We start from the raw sequence: 24,522 nt of genomic DNA on the forward strand, positions 1-24,522 counted from the left end.
CTTCCTCACTTATCAGATGATTTCTCTTCCTCTGGTTGGTCTGATGTGTCAGTGGTCCAGCATGCACCAATTACGTCAACATTTATTCCGTTTCTAGGAGAAAGGATTGAATTACAAGAGTTATATATTTTATTGCGATGTCTCCACCAATGTTGAAGAAGCTGCTTTAAAAATAGTGCTCATAGTTTAAAGTTACAACATAACTAGCTCATGAAGGAGTACTAGCAGGCTGGATTATTAACTTAAATGAGCTCCCTTAAAAAAAAAAACATGGTTTTACTGCACTAACCACAATTTGACCTTTTTTCCTTCATTCAATGAAGAAAAAAATAATTAAAACACGCAATAATTCAATAAATAAAAATGTTAATTTAGACCATTTGTTAATAAATGGTTTGTTTTTAACAGAATATACAATGGGGAAAATAAGTATTGAACTCAACATTTTTCTCAGTAAACAAATTTCTAAAGGTGCTGTTGACTTGAAATATTCCCTAAATGTTGGTAACAACCAAATAAATTCCCATATGCAAAGAAAAAAAATCTAATTAGTTTACAAATTAAGTTATGCATAATTAAATTAAATGATGCAAGGAAAAATTATTGAACGCATGAAGAAAGGGAGGTGTAGCCTCTCTCAGAAGTTATTCAGCAACCCGCTGCCCGTCATCATTGTTATCTAATATTAGCTAATATTAGTTAATGTTTTTAACATCTACATTATCAGGATGATGAAACCAGGGTGGACACTCAGCAAGACGCTGATCCAAAACACAGCTAACAAAACTCTTTATTGGTTTCAGAGAAACAAAATCAAGCTGTAGAATGGCCCAGCTAATCACATGACTTAAATCCAATATAAAATAATCTGTTGAAGTCTGTTTAAAAAATTACATCTGAGCAATTCATGTGACTTTGTTTCATATGAGAGGCGTTTTTAAGCTGCCATCACCAAAAAAAGCCTTACATTTCAGTAGCTACATACTTTCTATGTCCGTCAAGCCATTGTTATAACACATTTTTCAGATTTTGTTTTGTTGTTTTATTTTTATGTTTGAATTGTTTGGGTTTTATCTAAATCTGGTTTAATTTGATCTCAAAAGGCTTCTTTAGAAATATAATTCTCAGCAAAAAACATGATGTGTTCAAAACTTATTTTCCCCACTGTAAACTGATTTTTTTCTGCCAGAACATTATTTGTTTTGTCCACAGATTTTTTTAATACAATGTAGGTTCTTGAATTTGATGGGAAATAGTTAGTCTATCAGACATATACTTCTGTTGTTGCTCATAATTTAAAAGTAAACCATAACTAACAGCTCAAACAAAGAGCATTAAAGGAAAATGTATTAAGAGACAGTTTAAAAAATGAATAGAAATCAGATAATAAAATGTTTTACATTCAAAACATCATCATCTAAAACTTTCATCTGAATTGATGATGATGTATTCTACACACCTTGTTTTAGAAATATCACTAATATTTAGCACAATTTTGAACTTTTGAATTTATACACTGCAGTGTATAAATAAAATGAATAAATTAGCGAATTACAATATAATATAATATAATATAATATAATATAATATATAATAATTATATTATATTATATTATATTATATTATATTATATTATAATATATTATATTATATTATATTATATTATATTATATTATATTATATTATATTATATTATATTATATTATGCTCAATTTTCAGGATAATTGCTGCCACACCACTGAGAAATACACATCAAAACATTTAATTGAGCCTTAATCAAAGGCACAGAATGCCATTTATCTTTATGTTTTGTATTTGTGTGTGTTTTGTCAACTGTCTGTCTCTGTGTGCACAGCTTTTGGTTGTTGTCTTTGCTTATGTCTTTCTGTCTGTCTGTCTCACGTGCTTGTCTGTTGTCTTCCTTCTGCTCTCAAGCCAACTGACCAATGAGATCCCAGAGTAAGTTACCCGGAGACCTTTTAGGATGAATTTTAATAAGAGAAACTAACACTTAAAAAACAAACCATCAAAATAACCAGCATAAAGCATTGATATTTAATTTTTGCATTGGTATTTCCATTTACATCACATTCAAGAAAATATTTATGGGGTTGATTTATTATATAAATGCACATATTTTCAGGAAGGGTTGCTTTTTCATCAGTTGCATCAGAATCCAGCTTTAGGAATGCATGCTTGGCATGATGATGAGCATTTTGATACACTGATAAATTCCCACAGGAATCATGCATGGAAATACCTGAACTGACTTTGGAAATATGTCTGTGTTTAAAAAACAAATTAAGCCCCTTTTAACTGCAAGTATTATTTAGCTTTTTAGAGAACGACATACATCAATATTTAGTTGGTATTTACAGCTTGGTTTAAATGCCATTTTACTGCCCCATTAGAGAAATGTTCAATCTGTTATAGTGTTCCTTTTAGTGATTCTTATTTTAAATTATTTGTTTCCTTCTGAATGTAATTAAGTGTCTAAGTGGCTGCACTGAGCCCTTAAAAAGCTGGCAGCTTGATTAAATGGAATTATGTTATGTATTATGCTCATGAAAAGTTCCTGCCCGGCTTTTAAGCCACATCACTTTGTTTGTCAAATCGCTCCCAGTGATTTCTAATAATTGTGCCCAAGGATGAAAGCGAAAGTGGCACATTAATCAAGGATTTGTCTCTCAGAAAACTGGCTGCAATTAAAGAGGCTCCTCGTCCAGTAGAGAAGGCAGAGTCACCGCAGGCATCAATAATGGTTAGGGACAAGGCCCTCTTCATTGACTTTCGCTCTTCCTGAGGTTTAATGCGTGTCACTTCCTGTACAAATGAAGTGCCAGATTAAAATTAATCTCAACCAAGCTAGCTGACCAGCCCTTCAGAATGAGTGTCATCAATTTAGCTTGATCTGGTTGTGAACAGAGCTCTTAAAGTCAATGAATTCCTAAGAGGACATCGGCATAGTGGCGCCACATCCATGGGAATGGAGTAATATTTCTGTTAGTATTTACTGTGCTCTTCATCTGTCTTTATTTCCTCTCTTTAGCTCAGCAGCCTTGGAGCAATTTACCCATTCTTACCATTTAAGTGACCTCTCACAAAATGCATTTGTTTTATATAATTGGCTTTTTATGTTTACCTCTGTTCCAATACCTAGTGAACGGCCTAGACAGCTGCCTTTTAAAAAGCATTATAACTGCCACAGAATCTAATAAGTGACCAGCCTGTAATGTTTAATGTAAGCAGAAAAGTGCAGCACATGAATAAAACTTGACTAGCAATTGATCCCAGTAGAGTTTGCTTTTAGCTTGTTAAACACAATGCTAACAACAACAAGATGCACTCTCAACAAAGAACACTCAAACTGCGGTAAAACCTAATAAGTAACCAATTTGAATGGTTTACATACGCAGATGAATAAATAAAACATGAGTAGACATGAATAAAAACTTGACTAGCAACTGTTTACAGTATTTTATACCATTATCAAACTTTTCAGTTAGCTACATCGCTACCTACTGTATATGGGCAGCTTCTTTGAAGCATCGTACTGTCCTGTAGTTGTTATGAAAACTAATAAGTGACTAGTTTGAATGTAAGCTGAAAATCACAACATATGAATTTAAATTTACCTCACAATCTATTTAGGAGAATTTTACTTTAGCTACCTTGTTGCCTGCATAGACTGCAGCCTTTTTTTAGGAAGTATTAGTTCTGTGGAATCAAATCAGTGATCAATTTTGAATGCTTAATAACCAGAAAAGCATGGATTTAACTATCTTTTAGTAGTTTTTGTTGTTAGCATCTAGCTAAGCTAACAGCACACTACCAACATAACAATAAATCACACTCATCACTATGTCATGAAATCTAATAAATGACCAGTTTTTTGTGTTAGCAGAAAAGCACAACTGTTTGCCTCTAACAAACCTTGCCATTAGCTATCTTGCTGCTCATATAGGTGACTTCATTCTTATAAAGCATTGTAGTTTTTATGAAACCGAATGAGTAACTAGTTTGATTTATGAAAACAGGATACAGCACAAAAATAGAAACTTGACACTTCTAGTGTAACAAAAATTGTCAGTAGAAACATGATGGTGCTGTAATAGTTGGCCAGAACATTCTAAAATAACAAGAAGACATTTCAGCAGGCCAAATAATTAATTGGATCTATGATGTCTTAAAATGGAGCCTGCATACTGTAGGCAGCTCACAAGGTTTTGAAATCTGATGGAAAGCAACCAGTCTTTCAAACATGTACTCACTTACTGAAGTTGCTCTTATTCTCGCTCCCTTACTCTCTTGACTTGTTGAGAATGATGGAATTGTTGATAAATTGCAGTAGCTCAGGCATGTGACAGCTCAGAACAATACAACAATGTGCCAGTACCACTGGTACTTTCGATACAGTCCTCCAGAGTTATTTCTTTGCCTATTCTGGCATAACAACTGAAAGACTAGAATAATTTAGTGAGGTCACTCTAGCTTCTTGGCACAGGACTTCTTGTCTGTGTGTTATGCGAACCCTGTACTTCCCCTACGGCCTCTTGCGCTTATTGCATGCCTATCATTTCTTCCCTTGCTCCTGTAAGCCCTGAGTCACTGGAGAACCCATCTGACCAGAGGTGAGTCCCCTTTGCCTGAAGTGTTTCCAAAGGCACGCCGTCCTCCCACACTCAGCCACCCTGCACATGCTGAAGGCCAGGGCTTTTGTCAGGCAGCAGACCACCGCTGGTTTAATCAAATCTTTGGTAATTTGTTGTGTAATATGTTTATTTGTGTTAGACTATACAGTACATCTATGAAGATTTTAAATCTAAAAACTATGTGACATGCTCTACTGATTAGGATATGTATAAATAATAAGGACACCCCTATTAGGTAATATATATATATACAGTTGAAGTCAGAATTATTAGCCCCTCTGAATTATTAGCCCCCTGTTTACTTTTTCCCCAATATCTGTTGTACGGAGAGATTTTTTTCAACACATTTCTAAACACAATAGTTTTAATAAATCATTTCTAATAACTTTTTGCCATGATGACAGTGAATAATATTTGAAAAGATGTTTTGCAAGACACTTTTATACAGCTTAAAGTGACATTTAAAGGCTTGAGTAGGTTAATTAGGATAACTAGGCAGTTATGGGTAATTAGGTAAGTTATTTTATAACAATAGTTTGTTCTGTAGACAATCGAAAAAAAATATAGCTTAAACGGGCTAATAATTTTAACTTAATTGTTTTTTTATAAAATGTAAAACTGCTTTTATTCTAGCCGAAATAAAACAAATAAAACTTTTTCTAGAAGAAAAAAAAACTGTTAGGGATTTCCTAATTATTAGATGCATATCCTATTAATAACAAATACATTTAAGAGCTGGTATGCTATTTTTCAAAACCTCAGAATCAGCAATTTTGTATTTAGGATTATAAAATATTGGAATTTTGATATGGTAAGATAATATAATACAAGAACTGTAATATAAGACATTTGTAATGTTGTAATATTTCTATTTGAAATTATCTTTTGAATGTTTTATTCGTTAAAATTTTGAAAATAATGCATAATAGCTTCCTCAAAAATATTAAGCAATCATTTTTGGAACAAATTAACACTGATCATTTAATTTTTCAGCTTTCCCATCATAGATATAAATTTTATCTTAAAATAGGAGAATACTGTTGTTTATATTTCACAATATTTATATGATTGTGTTTTGACATATTAAAAGAAATAATAATAGTTCCGAACTTTTGAATTTATCTAATATAAATATGATAATGACCTTCATATTTTAACTCTGTCACAAACATTTCTCTGTCAAACAACACAAAATGATGGGGCATATGATGAAATCTATTAAACAAATCTTAAAGTTTTTATATACATAAAGCATCTATTTTGAGCTTTGCTACTGATGATTCAGAGACATGAAAGACACATATTTAATCCCCATTCCTATGTGAGCCACTGCCCCCTGTGGGTGGAAAGCATAAATTACTTTTAAATCTCATCGGTTTGTGAGAAATGATACACCACCCTATTTCGCTAGCAGCTGCTCGAAGATTTTCTAAAAGGCAAAATACTCAAAGTAGATTTCTTTTTTGTAAATTAAATCCAGCTTTAATGGATTAAGCCCTGCTTCCCTTTAGGATGTTCTAGATGCTTGAGATCCTAATGGGACATGAGCAATAATGAGCTCACCAGAGTGGTGTATAATCACAGTTTGCTGCCCTGATGCTGTAGCCCTGGCCTGGGGCCGCGTGAAGGGAAAAGGCTCATGGAAAGAGTCCAGTCAGCATATTATATGTGTCTCTTCGGAAAAAGAATTCAATTACTGCAAATAATTATTCAGCTTTACGCCGTCACAGGCTCATTAACAGCATTTGCATAATGAAATTCAGACTTTTTAATCAAACAAATTAAGATACGTTACTTCCAATTCTCAAGTTGTAGATAGAACTGCTAATATTGTGTATTGAGTTGTCAGTCTGGAGAGAATGGCTGATTTCATGCGGCCTTCGAATTAATTGTTTCTCAAGGCAACACATATTGTTCGTCTGGACTCTTTCTAGATGCAGTTTTTAATTAAAATAATGCACATGTGCACTATGTATTCACCCAAGCTTCATCCAGAGTTATTTTAAGTATCATTAAAAAATACATGTTTTTCCTGGACATTTTTAAAAACTTTTGTATACAAATGACACTGTGGTCAAAATAGACCTATAAAACAATTTAAAATTGCTGTATTAGGAGCCGATCACACCAAACACGCTTTTCAATTCTGAAAACTTGAGGCACACCGCACTGCCTTTTTGATGGCTTTAGAAAAGAGCAGTGCACTGTGCTTTTTATGTTGCCAGGCAACCACTATATTAACAATCTTGGTGCTGGAGCGCACATCATCGGGTGCTCTTTCAGCACACAGCTGACTTTTAACTGCAGGCGTACAGAGCTCTCCTTCAAAAAAAACGGATGGTGCAGCAGGCAGTTAGAATGTGATATGCAACGTGCAACACGAGCTGCGTTTCCATCCACCCTTTTTTAAAAATGCAGTTGATGGAAACGTCAAGATGCACATATATTTTGAAAATGTGAATAAAAAATTTACTACTATGGAAACTTTTACCGATTTTTACAAAATTGCAGTATACGCATTAAAAAAAGTCATGTGATTTTGTTATAAGAAATCATGTGATAAAAATGTGTGTGAATGGACTAATCAGCAAGCTGAGCACACTGTAAATAATCTGAAATGTTGTTTTGGCTATTCTAAAATTTCAGTGTTCCATTTCAGTATTAGTGTTATTATTATTATTATTATTATTAGTATATGTATTATTAATGACCTCCAGACCTGTCAAGAGCATCTGTGCTCTGCATCTCATGGCTTCAAATGCCACCAGACGTTCATTGTGTGTCGGCATTGTCTGCAGTCTGAGGTAAAAGTCATTTATTAAATAAAGAAAAGATTCATGCAGGTTCTCCTACTGCAGTAAATTGCATTTTTACTTAGTTGATATTTGGCGGCAATTAATCAGGAAGTGACAATTTTGTTCTCGTTGACTTGTTGGATGGAAATGCTGCTTTATTTGTACATCTTTTATGCGATATTGCTGTTTTGTGCATACATTTCATTTGTGATTTCGGATGGAAACATAGCTAATGTCTGCCATTTTAAAAAAAGTCACTCAATCATTTTTTTCAAAAGAAGCGCTTCTCGCCAAAAATAAAACGTGCTCAGTGTGATTGGGATTCCAGTCAGCATTTAAGTAGGCACTCTTATTTTGTAAACTACAATTAAGTGTCTGCACACATGCGATCATGTTGTCCACCACTGTTTATGCACAAGTCTAGAGACTAAACATTATACACGTTCTCACAACGTCACTGCAAAATTATGTGTTTGTCATTTACATGACGAGGAAAGGGGTATTTTTAAAATGGAACACTTTTAACAGTTTTCTTTGTTCTGTATTTTATAAACAGTTAGCAATGTTTTTGTTTTAAATAACATAAAATGGTTTGACGTTATTGGTAAAGATAATATCCCTAAGAGGAGAAAAAGCCAATGCATAGCAAATAAACACCATCAATAAAATCACAGTTCTCGCAGAGAAAGGGTTTCTAAGTGTGAAGATGCAAACACATCCGCCATCTGCTTTCTCTACTTTTGTGTGTTGTGTCCGTTGTCTTGTTCATCTCCGTTTTGTCTTTGTCTTGTCTGTGTTTTTCCGTGTTGTTGTCACTTGTCCTACCCCTGTTTACAAGTTACCTGATTTAGCAAACAAGCCCCCAAACACTCACTATTCTGACTCACAAACACACACAAAGGATGCCACAAGCACAGGTACACCATCGAAAACAAAGGGCTTGTAAAAATAGCTGCTTTTCCTTTGTGGCGTATCTGTGTGTACTTGCAGAGCGGTGTTGGATACAATCAGATCCCCGATGACCTGAACAATAGCACACTCTGAGTGACACGGTCCTCCCTGAGGACAGGCAGATGTCACCTTCTCTATGCCTTGCAAGAAAAGGCATCCAGGGAACCAGATCAAAACATACATCAGACAGCAGCCAATATAGTCATCCTTCCTGCGCAGGAAGAGAAAATCTAGAGCTTGAAGGCAAAATAGGAAGTGTTACCCTAAAGTGTGTCACCATCCCTCTCACATACACACATGCGCTCACACTCATGTTGAAAAAAACATGCTTCCCCCATTAGTGTGGCCTAGTTTACCTACACTGTAAAACCGAACAGTGAAATGAGTTCATTTCCCTCACATATTTTAATATCTCATGATACTTGAAGTAATATTTCATCCACAAATTATAATTCTGTCATCATTTACTCACCGTTGACTTGTTCCAGACAAGTTTGATTGTGATTGTTTTGTTGAACACCAAAGAAGATATTTTGAAGAAATAGATTTTTGAGGACTTGTGTTTGCGTGGGTTTCCACCTGGTGCTTCGAGTTCCTCCAAAGTCCAAAGACAAGCCGTACAGGTGAATTAAATAAGCTAAATTGGCAGTAGTTTACGTGAGTGTGTACAAGAGTGTGTGGGTGTTTCCCAGTGTTGGGTTGCCGTTGGAAGGGCATCCGCTGCGTAAAACATGTCCTGGACAAGTTGCCGATTCATTCCGCTGTGGCAAGCCCTGATTAATAAAAGGACCAAGCTCGAAAAGAAAATGAATAATGCTTTTTGAGGAAAAACAAATACTATGGAAGTCAAGGCAGCAAGAGGGGGTTTATTCCGTTGTGGCAACCCCAGATTAATAAAGGGACTAAGCCGAAAGGAAAATGAATGAATGAATGATTGAATGGAAGTCAATGGTTACAGTTTCCTCTTTTTTTTCTAGATATTATATCTGACTGTATAAGGAAAGTGTTAATTAGTGTTATTCTGTATGGTTTTGCATATGATTAACATATGGATGCCTAATCAGCCTGCCATTTTGTGATATGCTGGGATTTACTTTTCCATGTATGTTGAAATATCTAGGGTTACCATAGTGATGAGTTGAGCCTTTGGGGATGGACTGAAAAAAACTTAAATTCTTTACAGTATATAGTGCAAAATCCACAGCTCGATCATAGTAACATTGGCACATGCTATTGCTAACTAATGCTTAACCATACACATTTGAATTTATCCAAAGTAATTTTCACAACAATTTGTAACTTTCTGATTTAGTGGCTCATTTGTATAAATTTGTACAATTGTACATTTTTGTATGCTTTTTTCAGCACAGTTACAATTTGGTTTAGGGGACTGAGGTTTAGGGATAAGCCTCTTGTAGAAATAAAATGTTTTCGTACAAATTAAATTACATGAATTGGGATGGTGTTGACTGCACAAATTAGTTATTTGATATGTCAATTAAATCATAATCAACATTGTGATGAGTTGAATATTATTAGTGAGCGACACATGGGTTTCGTTCCCAATCATCAAAAAAACATGTTGAATGAAATTAAGTTCTGTTGACTTAAAAATTAGTTTGTTGACTCAATAGCTTTGTGGCATTATGTTTTGAGTCATTTAAATTTGTAAGGTTTTACAGTGTAGTTGAATACCACAAACTGCTCAGTCTTGGGTCTCAATCGCAACACAGTTCATTGTGAATATGTACCCCGTCTACATTTCTGGAGAGTGTGAATTATGTAGCCAGAGGTGTTTAAAGTGAAGCGGGACGCTGACAACAGAAGTGCAGATCCAAGTGCAGATTTAAGTATACAGATATAATCAGGCAAGCGGCCGCCAACAAGGCTCAGCAACTAGTGTGTGTGTGTCTGTGCTGCTTTTAAAGTCCATGTCATCAGTTCTGAACAGCTTCAACTGTGTGTGTTAGCAATCAGCCAAGATTAGCAACCGGTGTGTGTGCAGTGCATGACTGCCCTGCTTAAAAAAAAAACACAGCTTAAACCAGCCTAGGCTGGTTGGCTGGTTTTAGCTGGTTGAACAGCCTGGTTTTAGAGGGGTTTTGGCCATTTCCAGGCTGGTTTCCAGCCATTCCTAAATGGGGCAGTATGATGCATTCTTCTCATTTTCGTGCTACCAGCTGACTGATTACCACCATAAAGACGGCTTTTTCGCTTTTACCAGTTTGCTCAGTGGTTTGTCGTGTATATCAATGGACCTGAGAGGCGGAACCGATTTGACCACGACGAAAGGGTATAATTAGGGCAAAGAACGGTTCCAGAAAGCAGCTAAAACAAATGGAAAAATAAAATTAACAAGTAAAAAATAGGGTGAGAACATGGTAAGATCTGAAAACGTGGTAAAAAAAAAAAAAAAAAAAACAGGTGGCCACAAGGGCTTTTCTTTTTTTGGATTGCTTTTGAAAACATTGTCGGTTGGGTTTAGGGAAGGGGGTGATCGGGTCAATTGGTGCTTTTGAAAAGACTATCGGTTGGGTTTAGGGAAAATGGTGGATGGGTGGGTCAGTTGGTCAGTCAGTCGGCAACAGCCTCTGGTGGATTGATGCGAGAAGAGCAGAAATTTAAGATCTTAAAAAGTGTACAAAGGAGCCTGGTGGATTTGCGAAAGCAAAACCTGCAAAAAATTATAGCTCCTGGGACATATTTTACACTCTCCAGAAATGTAAACAGGGGTACATATTCACAATGCGCCCGGGTTGCTCTATCAACTGTTAAATTTTCACCCATGGTTGTTAAACTTGCAGGTAAGTCTCAGTGGTTAACTCAGCACCTCTAAAAGAGCAATAGAATTTTGATAGCATTTCCTGTTTCTCTTTGATCTAGCGAGAAAGCCCTGCTGGTGAATAAATTCGAGCTGAGCATCAGGACGGAGGCTACGCATGGTCTGATTTTGTGGAGCGGAAAGGGAGTTGAGCGCTCTGACTACATCGCCCTCGCCATTGTGGATGGAAGAGTACAGATGACCTATGACCTCGGCTCCAAGCCTGTGGTGCTGCGCTCCACTGTACGGGTCAACACCAACCACTGGATACGAATTAAGGCCAGCAGGTAAAATGCTAAAAATCTTTTCCAGCATCTCCACACATTTACAGTAAGGTTGTTTTTTCTGCTAGATGGGTCAAGCTAGTAGTTCAGACTTCTGCTTGCAATACCAAAATATTCAGTGTTGAGTCATTCTCAACATTTTCAGTGTTCAGGAGAAATAGAAATGTATTTATATTTGATTAGTTTATCTATAATTTCACACTTTTTTTAAATATGTTTTTTGTTTGTTTAATATGTACACTACTGTTTCATCATTTGAGGGAAGTATTTTTTTAAGGATTCTTATGTTCATGAAGGCTGATTTTATACAAAAAACAGTAATATTGTGGAATATTATTACAATTTAAAATCCTTTTTATTTTAAGATATTTTAATTACACATTATAAAGCTTCATTCAATTACAAAGCTATACAAGTCATTCTGGACTTCAATGCCACATGGTCATTTAGAAATCAACCTAATACAGATGTGTTGGCTTTAAAAATAATAAATATTTCTTATTGTTATGAACATTAATTGAAATTTAATTTGAATTGCAAAAATATATGTGCAGCGAAAGTTTCAGAATACTTTCAGTCTCCCACAAATGCCAATATTGGTGCATCCCTAGTGGTTATAGAAGATAGTGGTTATAGAAGATACTGTAGGCCTATTTTAAAAGAACCTTGTATATGTGAGTCTTTAGTATCAATAATAATGAAATTTCTGACACTTTGAGCAGTTTAATGCAATTGCACTGACTAAAAATATCAGTTTCTTTAAAAAGACAAACCACAAAATTTCGGGGGAAAAAATCAAATATGATCAAATATCATGCTTTCTTTTATTAGAAAACGAATTCGATTTTTTTCTGATGCTATCATTCTTGCTGTTTTAAAATGGAGTGGTCATTTTTACCCAAAGCCCTCTCACGCTGTGACATTTTATATTTTACACAGTTTGACATACGAAATGTTTGCTGGAGACAGTGGTAATTTGTGTTTACCACAGTTGTTCCACAGAAATGTTTTCCAGCAGTGGCAGTCATTTATATTTGCCTCAGGCTTGCCATAGAACTGTTTGCCAGAAAAATGGTGGACAATTATATTTACCAATCTTTGATGTAAACATATTGTTAAAGTTATATACAATACAGTACTGGCAGTTATATACAGTTATATACAGAGTTGCCACTACCAGTTAAAACCTGCAACCCCCCACACACACACCATTACTACCATTTTGTTTGGTAATTTAGTGCACATTAACCACCAGTGTTCAGAATTTATGTTTTGAGGGTTGACCTCAGTTTTTTTCTTTATTATGTCCATTTAATTTGTCACACTTTTACCACAGATCAAGTAATGTCCAGTTTGCCACAGGTTGCCACTACTAGTAAAAACCAGCAATCCTCAGTTTTTTTCCTCATTACTACCATTTCATATGTCACAAAATTGGTGTAGATCGACTATTGTTCAGTTTGCCACAAGTTGCCATCACATGTATATATGTACAAACCTGCAATCCATTTTTTTCTCATTGTAACCATTACATTTTTCGCACATTTACTGTAGATCGACTTTTGTCCAAAGTTTGCAGCAGGTTGCCACTAGCAGTAAAAATCTGCAACCCCTGTTTTTCCCTCATTACTAGATTTGTCGCTTTTTTAGTCTAGATCGACTATAGTCCAAAGTTTGCTGCAGGTTGCCACTACCAATAAAAACTTCAATCCAATTATTTTACTAATTACTACTACTTAATTTGTGACAAATTTGGTGCAGATCAACTGTTGTCTAAAGTTTGCAGCAGGTTGCCACACCAGTAAAAACCTCCAATCTGATTTCTTTTCTAATTACTACTATTTAATTTGTCACAAATTTAGTGCAGATCGACTATTGTCCAAAGTTTTCAGCAGTTTGCCACTACTAGTAAAAATCTGCAACCCTATGGTTTTTCCTTCATTACTACTTTTTAATTTGTCACAATTTTAGTCTAGATCAACTATTGTCCAAATTTGCTGCAGGTTGCCCCTACTAGTAAAAAAACTCCAATCCAATTTTTTTTACTAATTACTACTATTTAATTTGTGACAAATTTGGTGCATATCAACTATTGTCCAAAGTTTGCCACTGGTTGCCATTACCACTAAAATCCTGTAGTCCTCAGTTTTTCTTCCTCACTACTACATATTTATATATTATAAATTTGGTGCAGATTGACTGTTGTCCAAAGTTTGCTACAGGTTGCCACTACCAGAAAAAAACCTGTAATCCTCTGTTTTCCATCTCATTACTACCATTTAATTTGTAGCAAATTTACTGCTGATTGACTATTGTACAAAGTTTGCTGTAGGTTGCCTCTACTAGTAAAAACCTCCAATCCAATCCCCCCCAACCCAAATTACTGCTATTTTATTTGTGATAACTTTAGCACAGATTGAATATTGTCCAAAGTTTGCAGCAGGTTGCCACTACCAATAAAAACCTGCCATCCTCTCTTTTTTCCTTATTACTACCATTTCATTTGTCGCAATTTTAGTCCAAATTCACTTTTGTCCAAAGTTTGTCACAGGTTGCCACTACTAGTAAAACCTGCAATCCACATTTTCCCTATCGCATATTTAGCGCAGATCTACTGCAAATTTAGCGAAAAGTGTTAGAGAAATTAGGTTTTAAGGGTTGACTCTTGTGTTCTCTCCACAGAGCGCTCAGAGATGGCTCTCTGCAGGTTGGTAATGAGGCAGCTGTCACTGGGTCTTCACCCTTGGCTGCCACACAGCTGGACACAGACGGGGCTCTCTGGTTGGGTAAGTTCATCTTATGCCCATTTGCTCAATCGTAGCTCTTTTACAAACCAACTATGTACATTTTCTCCAACACAGCAGTCTCCAGTTTGTAATGTCTAATTGGATCTCTCTTCTTAATGAGTGCTTTTGAAGGGCTGCGCTTCTATTAGCTCTGAGAATCACACTAAAACATTAATGTAAAGATGCAGTAATATCTTATAGTAGTTAAATATTTACTGCAGGATAAGTCTGTGCTGCATGTATATTAGTCTTTAGATTAATGTTGCATGATATATGTTGAAATAAAATTGAGTATACAATATTGTGAGTGGCAAAAATTATAACAGTGAATTAATCAGTGAAATAAACAATATTCACCAGACAATAAGCTGCCTGCATGCAAACTGTAGATTTTTTACAATCTAAAAATGTATACATACATTGAAATAAATGCATATGCTGGCAGACTGTCAAAATAAATGTTTGATTGAATGCTATAATAAAGAAATTAAGAAATTTTTACATCATTTGTATTTACGTTAGTATTGTAAGTTTACTGTGCTATACTGTGATAAAATACTGTGATACCAGGAATAAAACCCAGCATCTAGTGATGTCTATGCGTTCCACACTTCAGGCTGTAATTAACTGCAAAAGATTTGCAACAGTATTAAAAAAGAGAAAGTTTGTTTTATGATTATTATTCTGTCCCTTTACTTTTGGTCCCTTAACAAGTGGGAGGCACATATGCAAATTGTTGTAATTTCTACCTCATTCACCTGATTTGGATGTAAAATTAAAGCTGACAGTCTGCAGTTAAAGCACCTCTTGTTTGTTTCACTTTAAATCCATTGTGTTGGTATCGACTATTGTCCAAAGTTTGCCACAGGTTGCCACTATCACCAAAAACCTGCTGTCCTCTATTTTTCCATCTCTTTACTAAAATTTCATTTGTTGCCAATTTACTGCTGATCGACTATTGTCCAAAGTTTGCTGCAGGTTGCCACTACTACAAAAAACCTGCAATCAACAGTATTTTCCTCATTACCATCATTTTATTTGTCACAAATTTACTGCAGATCGACTATTATCCAAAATGTGCAGCAGGTTAACACAACCAATAAAACTCTGCACCCTCTGTTTTTCCCTCATTACTACCATTTCATTTGTCACAATTTCAGTCTAGATCGACTATTGTCCAAAGTTTGCTTCAGGTTGCCACTACCAGTAAAAACCTCCAATACATTTCCCCCCCTAATTACTGCTATTTGTCACAAATTTAGTGCAGGTTGACTATTGTATAAAGTTTGCAGCAGGTTGCCACTACCAGTAAAAACCTGCAATTCTGTTTTTTTTTTTTTTTTATTATTACTACTATTTCATTTGTTGCAATCATTATTTTTGGTCCCTTGACAAGTGGGAGGCACATATACAAACTGTTGTAATTTCTACACTGTTCACCTGAATTAGATGTAAGTAACCTCAAATTGAAGCTGACACTTTGCAGTTAAAGGATAAAAAGTATGTTATACTTTAAATCCACTGTGTGTTGGTGTAGAGAGCCAAAAATGTTGAAATTGTGATGTCCAAATATTCATGGACCTGACTACAATTGAAATCAGAATTATTAGCCCCTCTGAATTATTAACTCTCCTGTTTATTTTTTTCCCCAATTTTCTGTTTAATGGAGGGAAGATTACTTCAACTCATTTCTAAACATAAAGGTTTTAAAAACTTACTTCTGATAACTGATATATTTTATCTTTGCCATGATGACAGTAAATAATATTTGACTAGATATTTTTCAATACACTTCTATACAGCTTAAAGTGAGACTTAAAGGCTTAACTAGGTTAATTAGGTTAATTATGCAGGCTAGGGTAATTAGGTTAGTTATTGTATAACAATGGTTTGTTCTGTAATCGCAAATTTAAAAATTAGCTTAGAGGGGCTAATAATTTTGTCCCAAAAATGTTTTTGTTTTTTTTTTAATAAAAACTGCTTTTATTCTAGCCGGAAAAAACAAACAAATAAGACTTTCTCCAGAAGAAAAAATATTATCAAACTTACTGTGAAAATTTCCTTGCTCTGTTAACTAATTATTTAAATAAATATTAAATATTTTAAAACGAAAAAGTAATTCATATATATATATATATATATATATATATATATATATATATATATATATATATATATATATATATATATATATATATATATATATGTGTGCAACTTAAGCAACTTTTTTTACATTTAGTTTTGTAGTTCTGCCCAAACAAATATTTCTTGCATTTTTTAATTGTTTAAGTTCATTTGATTGACAATGTAAAAGCTGTTAGCTAGATTTGATGTTTCATTGTTGAGATAAACATGTTTTTTAAGGGTCTCTGATACATTGCTTTTATTATTTATCTTTATTTTATTCAACAACATTAACTGTGTGCGTCAGCCGGCAGTTTTTGTTATGCTCATTATTTTCTAGGCTCCCTCAAAACACACAGGCACCCACATTTCCAGTGTGGATTATAATTTTATTTTAATAATAAATTTAAAAAAAATGTAGTTTTTTTAATTTGTCAACTCTCGTTATTTCCTATATATGGCTTTTGTGCTTTTATAAAATGGGAGTTGGTAAACATATTCAAAGGCATGCACAGATTTTCAATACTTTATTATTATTATTATTATTATTATAGTTTTCCATATCTGCAATGCCTGTATTTTGGCTTTTTTTTTTTTGCAGTCCACTTAGAATCCAACATGGAAATCAATGTTTTCTGTATTGTCATTGATTGTTTTGAAATTCAAATGGCATTAACATGCCTGTGTTTTTATTTCTGTAATAAATATGGCTGTCAAGCCAGGATCTTGATGGTTTATTGTGGGTATGTTGTTTACATGAAGAAATCTGTGTTACAAGTAAACAACAATTCTTATAATGAATTATATTTTGAACTTAAATAGTATTTGTCTTGCGTTTACATTAATTTTACACTCGAATAGCCAAAATTACAAGTTTCAGTCTTTTAAATGCGATTAATCGCGATTCATTTTTTTTTTTAAGTGCGATTAATTCGTTAATTTTTTTTAATCGATTGACAGCACTAATATATATATATATATATATATATATATATATATATATATATATATATATATATATATATATATATATATATATATGAGGCAAAAATCTTCATAATTATCACCATATTTCACAATTCAGACTTTATACCTCACAATTGCAGGCTTTTAATAATAAATATTATTACATTTCAAAAGAAAAAAACTCAAAATTGTGAGGTAAAAAACTGCATGAACCTTACTTAATAAGAAATATATAATAATAACTATTGTTTTGGTTTGTTTGTAAGTTTTGTTTTTCAGAAATGAGCATCCAAAGCTATGTGCCCTGTGCAAAGTGGATTTTTAGTTTTTAGTTTTTATTTAAAAAAATGAAAGAAAGTGTAAACACCCACATTTTGGAACAAAAAAAGTATTGTTCACACTCTAAGTTCACACAATTTCTTGCAATGTCAGTTTTCTTCCAGTATCATGCAGCCCTTAACTCTAATGTCTCAGCATTTGCCACCTCGTCCTCCATTGGCAAACCTGTTAAGCTTTAAACAGATTATTTAATCCATTTCCAGCCTGAAAATCTTCCTTAAAAATGTTGGGAAAAGTATTCGCCCAAACGTCCAGCCAGTGGAGCAGGTGCTGTGGATGCCCGGTGGCTAGAATACATTATCCTCAAACATCAAGAGCTCCATCCTAAAATCCCTTCTTTCAGACTTCATTTTTTATTTACTTTTTCGCATGCAATTCACTTGAAATTATCCTCGTCTTTCCTCCAATCCGATTATAGACGAAACACAGCGAGGCAAAAGAAAACAAGGGAAATGTTAGCAAACAGTAACAGGAGGACACATATTTTGGTGGCAGACGGAGTTGGTTTTCGACAGTGTCAGGTCCCTGAGGGAAGTGAACATTATTCTCTGTTTCAGGGAAAGCTGTCAAAAAAGTGTCCCTGGAGCCGGGCTTCCCAAAAACACTATTTGAACTGCTCACCTGTTCCTCCTGCGTCTCTATTTCTTCACATTACAGCCTCTGTGTCTCAGGCGGGATCACGTTTTAACAGTCTTTCTATAAGGCTGAGCTGCAGAAAGACTGTGCTAGATAATGTTTTTTTAGGTTACGTGTAGTGTTTACGTGTTTGTGTATACCCAGGGGGTCAGAGTACATAACTGAAAGAAAAATAGCAAAACAAAAAAGTTTTTTTCTTAAGATTTGTGGTATTTGTATTAGAGTTGCAGTTTTGAAAATGTTTATAACATGTTTTAAATCAAATAAATATTTTTCAGATGTAATAATTTAATAACTATAGGAATGTAATGTGGAGTAGCCATCAAGAAAAAGTTCTAAATATTTTCTTACACCAGAACTGTCTTTAAAAATCAAGGGAATTTTTTTATGCTTTATTTATACAATTATGAACTGTTATTTTAGAAATTATAAAATATAAATTAAAAATAAATGTAAAAAAATAACAAATAATGTACAATATGAATAATGTTTAAAATATAAGCTTTTTAAAATAAATGTGTACCATTTGTACACAATTATATAATAACAATAATAATAATAATAATAATTTGAAACAAAAATGTTAATACCAACAATATAATACAGAAAAATTATATATATATATATATATATATATATATATATATATAGAGAGAGAGAGAGAGAGAGAGAGAGAGAGAGAGAGAGAGAGAGAAATACTGTTTTGTTTTATCAATAATAATAATAATGTAAACCAAATTACATATAAAATATACATTCCTAGTTGTAAGAGCAACAAATAATAACTTGCTTGACTTTTAGTTGATCGTTTGGAAAAGTGACAGAAGGTAGATTTTTCCATTTACTCATCTGTTGAACTGCATCCTAATTATCACAAATACTGCAGAAGACCTACTGAAACCCAAGATTCTCACAGAAAAGTTAAAGTGAAGAAAAAATCATGGTTTGTGGTCACATTCAGTATGGGGCATGCGAGGGATCTGCAGAGTGGATGACAACTTCAACAGCTTGAGGAATCAAGACATTTCTGCTGCCCATTAAATTACAAACCACAAGAGAGGGTAATTTCTTCAGCACGATAGCGCTCTCTCTCATACTTCAGCCTCCACATCGAAGTTCCTGAAAGCAAACAAGGTCAACGTGCTCCAGGATTGACTAGCCCAGTCACCAGATATGAACATTTTTGAGCATGTCTGATGTAAGATGGAGGAGGCATTGAAGATAATCCAAATAATCTTGATGAACTCTAGGAGTCCTGCAAAAAAGTTTTCTTTGCCATTCCAGATGACTTTATTTTTAAGTTATTTGGGTCATTGCAGAGATGTATGGATGCAGCCGTAAAACTCATGGGCATCATACACAATATTAATTCTTTTTCCACTGCATCATGGCTTTCTATTCTATATTGTACATTATTTCTGTTAAGTGACAAGACCTTTGTCTAAGCAAAGTTAGACCTTACTGTCCTAATTAAATAATTAAAAATCAAGGCATGATCATATTTTTTTTTTGGTAAAATAAACGTAATCTAGAGGCTTTTGTCTTTCATATAAGCCACTTCTGATACCAAATGATCAACAAGAAGTCAAGTTATTATTTGTTGTTCTTAAAACTTGGATAGGCAACAAGACTTGTCAGCTAGTCAAACACCACTACTGCTACAATATAATAGCTTCTGCTAATACTACAATTAACAAAAATACAATTTAAAATCAACTATTTAAATATAGTTTGTCTTTGTTTTGTTATTAACATAGAAAAATATATATTATTACTTAAAAGAAAGAATTATCAAAATAAAATTTATTTCAGAAATGAATATGTCAAGAAGAGTCATACTTGATTAGACAGAAAAAAAAGCAAAATTGTGATAACATGCAATGTAAAACACATTTCTGACATCCTGTGAGTATATTTTGTGTAACTGAATAGCTGTTTACACCAGTTTCACATGGTCAACCTTACATCTGGATCACCTTTAATTATTTATTTAGACCTGCAATATAAATACAATATGATAACTCATCCTGACCTTTGTCCCTTCTCTCTGTCTTTCAGGTGGACTGGAGGAGCTGTCTGTGGCTCGACGGCTGCCCAAAGCTTACAGTACAGGCTTCATTGGCTGCGTCAAAGACGTGATAGTGGACGGCGTGGAGCTGCATCTGGTGGAGGACGCCTTAAATACTCCCAAAATATCACACTGTTCTGCCAAATAATCTGGCAACGCGCTCCTCCCAACACCATGTCTACTGCTGTAATTATTTTTTCTATTTTTTGTATACTTTCCTTTCGCCTTTTATATTGGAAAACAAAAAAATTACATTGTTTTAATTACACTTTTGTTTGTTTGGTTTATTTTCATCCCCTCCCCCCTGTCTTTGCGTCCAACCCGTAATCGTGCTCTCATTCGGCGAACATGGTGACATAAAGACTAGCAAAAAGTCCCATTTACGTCTGTGCTGTTTCTACGGTAAACACCACGATCATTACTTGAACAGTGGCAGATGAGATTCAGGATTGCCTTTTCTCAGTGCCATAACATGATCCATTCATTCCTCTGAGCTGCTGTCGCTGTGCTCCTTGCTACGTTTTAAAGGTCTAAAAAATAAACAGCTTTCTGCTTTATCGACAGATGACAGCAACTGTTAAATACACCGAGCAAGACTATGAAACCACTAACGAGTAGCTGACGTAACATTAGCATTCCTCAAAAATCACGTCATTGACCTGTGAGATGTTATAAATATTGATGAAAAATACACGAGACTGTGACTTTTTGAAGATGCTATTTTTTTTTTTTTGGTTGCTATCATTCATGTGTTGTGCATATCTAAAATATAAATATATATAGAGAAATACATATATGCTATAAGACCACTTGTTGCATGCATCTTTTTAGAAGTGTTGGGTTGATTTTGCCTCAGTTTTGTTTTGTTTTGTTTTGCTCATCATTCCATTCAGGGCAGAAATGTAGCTGACTACATTGCAATTTTGACATCTGGTTATTTCAATTTGGGAGATTAATTTTATATCTGCTATTTGTCAATCTGAGCAAATTGTGAGTGAGTGTGTGTGTGTGTGAGTGGATGTGTTGGAAAAAACGGTTGTTGCAAGAAGTCAACTCTGGGAGGCGCTGTAACACAGGAAGAGACTTAAAACACATAAGGTGGACAAACAACGAAAGAAAAAAACATTGACATTCTTGGCATGCTTCATCATCGAACAAATTTCACTACACTTTTTTTCCCCCCTATTGTATCTTATCAAATGTCGCTTTAAAAATGCTGCCAGCACTTGCTATGTAAAAAAGGGATGATGTATGTAAACCCCCCTTGCATCCTGTTCAACATGTTCGGTAACCAGTGAAAATAGTAATGCATGGGTTTGTCAAGTCAAAATGGTTTTGTAAACCTGTTCCGAGACAAATGCAATGCTGTGGTGCTGTTCGGTGTGAGAAATATTATGAGTTTGATACCTGATGCTTTGCAATATTCCACTACAAATATGCCTGTTTAGGGTAAAGTATCTTTTTTGTTTTTGTTTTATTTTTTTTTAACAAATCCTCTTTGGACATGCAAGATCATAATCGTCATCATGTACAGCCCTGTGATTTTCAAGTGTAAATTTGTTACTGAGTTTCTTTTTCTTTTTTTAGTATTATACACTGGAAGTGAGTTATGGGATACTGGGAATAATGGATGATTTTTTTGGGTCGTCACAGGATGTCATGTTACTGCACGAGACGTATGGACCGTCCACCTTTTTTTTTAGTATAGCGCTTTCACCTTCACTTTTCCAGCAGACTGGATTTCTGATCTTTCTTTTTTTTTTTGTAATTTTTTTTTGCTTTGTTTTTTGACATCCTCCTCCAGTAGCTTTTGCTCTCAAGGGAAGCGAGAACCGCATTGGAAAACCTGCTGTGTGAATGGAAACTGAGAAATGCCTTAAAATCATTCACCGTTCACAGGTGACAAAAGTTCATGTCCATACTGTTCTGTGCTCTCACTTCTATTAGCCTCATCATGTAAATTAATTCATAAATGTTAATAAATATATTAATAATAATGCGTAAGAGAATTTCCAGAAGGCCTCGATAATAGTGGTTCTGGACTCTACAAGAATACTATTTACTGTACAAATACTATTTTCAGTATCTTATTTATGTCTTAAGAGGATTCTCAGTCTGGCATTTGTAAACTATTGATTGATTGATTGATTGATTGACTGACTGATTGATTGATTGACTGAACTAGATCTGATGGGCAGTGCAGAATGAGAGGCATGACGTTACCATTACTAACTTTATTACTTGTGTCTTGTGTTCCTCCAACCACCATACAAATAAAATGTAAAACAAACTGATCTGACTACTGTAACACTTACTCCTGAATAATGTCTGTGAATAAATCCCTCCAGTTCCCAAATTGTCTAATGAAGTCTCGCTAGTATTGTATTTTGTATAAAAAAATTAATAAATAATCATAAATACACACACACACACACACACACATATATATATATATATATATATATATATATATATATATATATATATATATATATATATATATATATATATATATCTATATCTATATCTGTTTTGCATGGGTTTAAGACATGCGCTATAGGTGAATTGGGTAAGCTAAATTGTCCGTAGTGTATGTGTGTGAATGGAAGTGTATGGGTGTTTCCCAGGGATAGGTTGCAGCTGGAAGGGCATACGCTGCATAAAATATATGCTGGATAAGTTGTTGGTTCATTCCGCTGTGGCAACCCCAGATTAATAAAGGGACTAAGCCGAAAAAGAACATGAATGAATGATGACAGTAAATAAATTTTTGGTTAGGGTTAGGGCAGGTTATGGTAATTAGGCAAGTTTTTGTAAAAAAAATGGTTTGTTCTGTAGACTATCGAAAAATATATAGCTAAGAGCCTAATAATTTTGACCTTAAAATGCTTTGTAAAAAATTACAAACTGCTTTTATTCTAGCCGAAATAATATTATCAGACATACTGTAAAAATTTCTTGCTCTGTTAAACATTATTTGGGAAATATTTAAAAAAAGAAAAAAAACATCAAAGGGGGCTAATAATTCTGTATTCAACTGTATGTATATATATATATATGTGTATATAATTTGTTTATAAGAGTGGACTTTTTTTACAATACATATTGTAAGTCTGAATAATTCTGAATAAGCATATTTTAATACTTTTTAAAATTAAAACACAGAAATGTCCCATCAATCAGGTAAAAAAGAAAATTCTACGGAAGTCAAAAATAGTACAAAAAAACTGTAAGGGATAACATAATTTTCTTTTTTTTGGGAACAATTTCTTCAGGAGCAAATCGAATGTAAATCAGTCCATCATAATGCATTGGATTTCTCAGTCTGAAATAAGTCATGTTAGCCAAGCGGATCGAGGGTTTCTTCAGTCCACAAGCTCCCAGCAGTGTAATAAAGGGGCTTTTACTGTGAGGAACAAGGCTTCAGCTGTCTGTCTGCATCAGGGGATCTGTGGCTGCCATTGTTCCTCCTCATGGGCTTTTAGTCTGGGCTTCAGAGTCCTCGGGCTGCGAGGTCAAAGGTCATTTAGCAACGGAGCTGGTCAGCAGCACTGGCTCTTTCTGCAGTGAATCATTTCCTTATAGGAATAGTTCACACTGACATAAAAATAGTTCCAAAGAAAGCAATGTGACTTGTTTTGTTCCTCAATGCACTCACTGTTTTAAAGTAATCGTTTCAGTGAAAAAAATTCAATGACTCAATATCTATAAATAATATAAATACATTTATTTATCTTGTGTAATTTAACTAGGCTGAACACTTGTTAGATTTTTTTTGTTAATTTTAGATTTCAGTTTCATTTTATTTCAGTGAATATATATATTGTATATTAAAGTTATATAACAGAAATTGTTGTTCATAATGTTTAGTATTACTACGAAAGTCATACTAAGTTATAATTATAAAAAGGGAAGATATACTGAATCCTAATGACAGAAATGTAAAAATCACAAAAGTCTCAAATCAACCCCAAAAATACAATAAGTTGTAATTAGTATATGCAGTCTTAAAAATTGTCAAATGTTTAAGATACTTAGTCATGAGAAAAAACATAAGATCGTTCATCCTCAATACTCAATGCAGAACTAATCAATACTGT

The 24,522-nt window shown here is 34.1% G+C and overlaps 1 protein-coding gene across 37 annotated transcripts in view; it reads left to right on the forward strand.

Annotated features, from left to right (window-relative positions):
• Positions 1-22,778, forward strand: part of agrn (agrin) — a 444,147-nt gene extending 421,369 nt beyond the window's left edge. For 17 of the 37 annotated variants that reach the window (XM_021469829.2, XM_021469831.2, XM_021469836.2 and 14 more), the window contains 5 exons: positions 1,936-1,959; positions 4,599-4,631; positions 11,282-11,506; positions 14,186-14,289; positions 20,413-22,716. In XM_021469829.2, the coding sequence (XP_021325504.1) occupies positions 1,936-1,959; positions 4,599-4,631; positions 11,282-11,506; positions 14,186-14,289; positions 20,413-20,570 (544 nt within the window). In that variant the 3' untranslated portion in view covers positions 20,571-22,716. 37 annotated transcript variants of the gene reach the window in all.
• The last annotated feature ends 1,744 nt before the right edge of the window (positions 22,779-24,522 follow it).

The sequence above is a fragment of the Danio rerio genome, chromosome 23 (genome assembly GCF_049306965.1).
Source record: "Danio rerio strain Tuebingen ecotype United States chromosome 23, GRCz12tu, whole genome shotgun sequence".
NCBI classification, from domain to species: domain Eukaryota; kingdom Metazoa; phylum Chordata; class Actinopteri; order Cypriniformes; family Danionidae; genus Danio; species Danio rerio.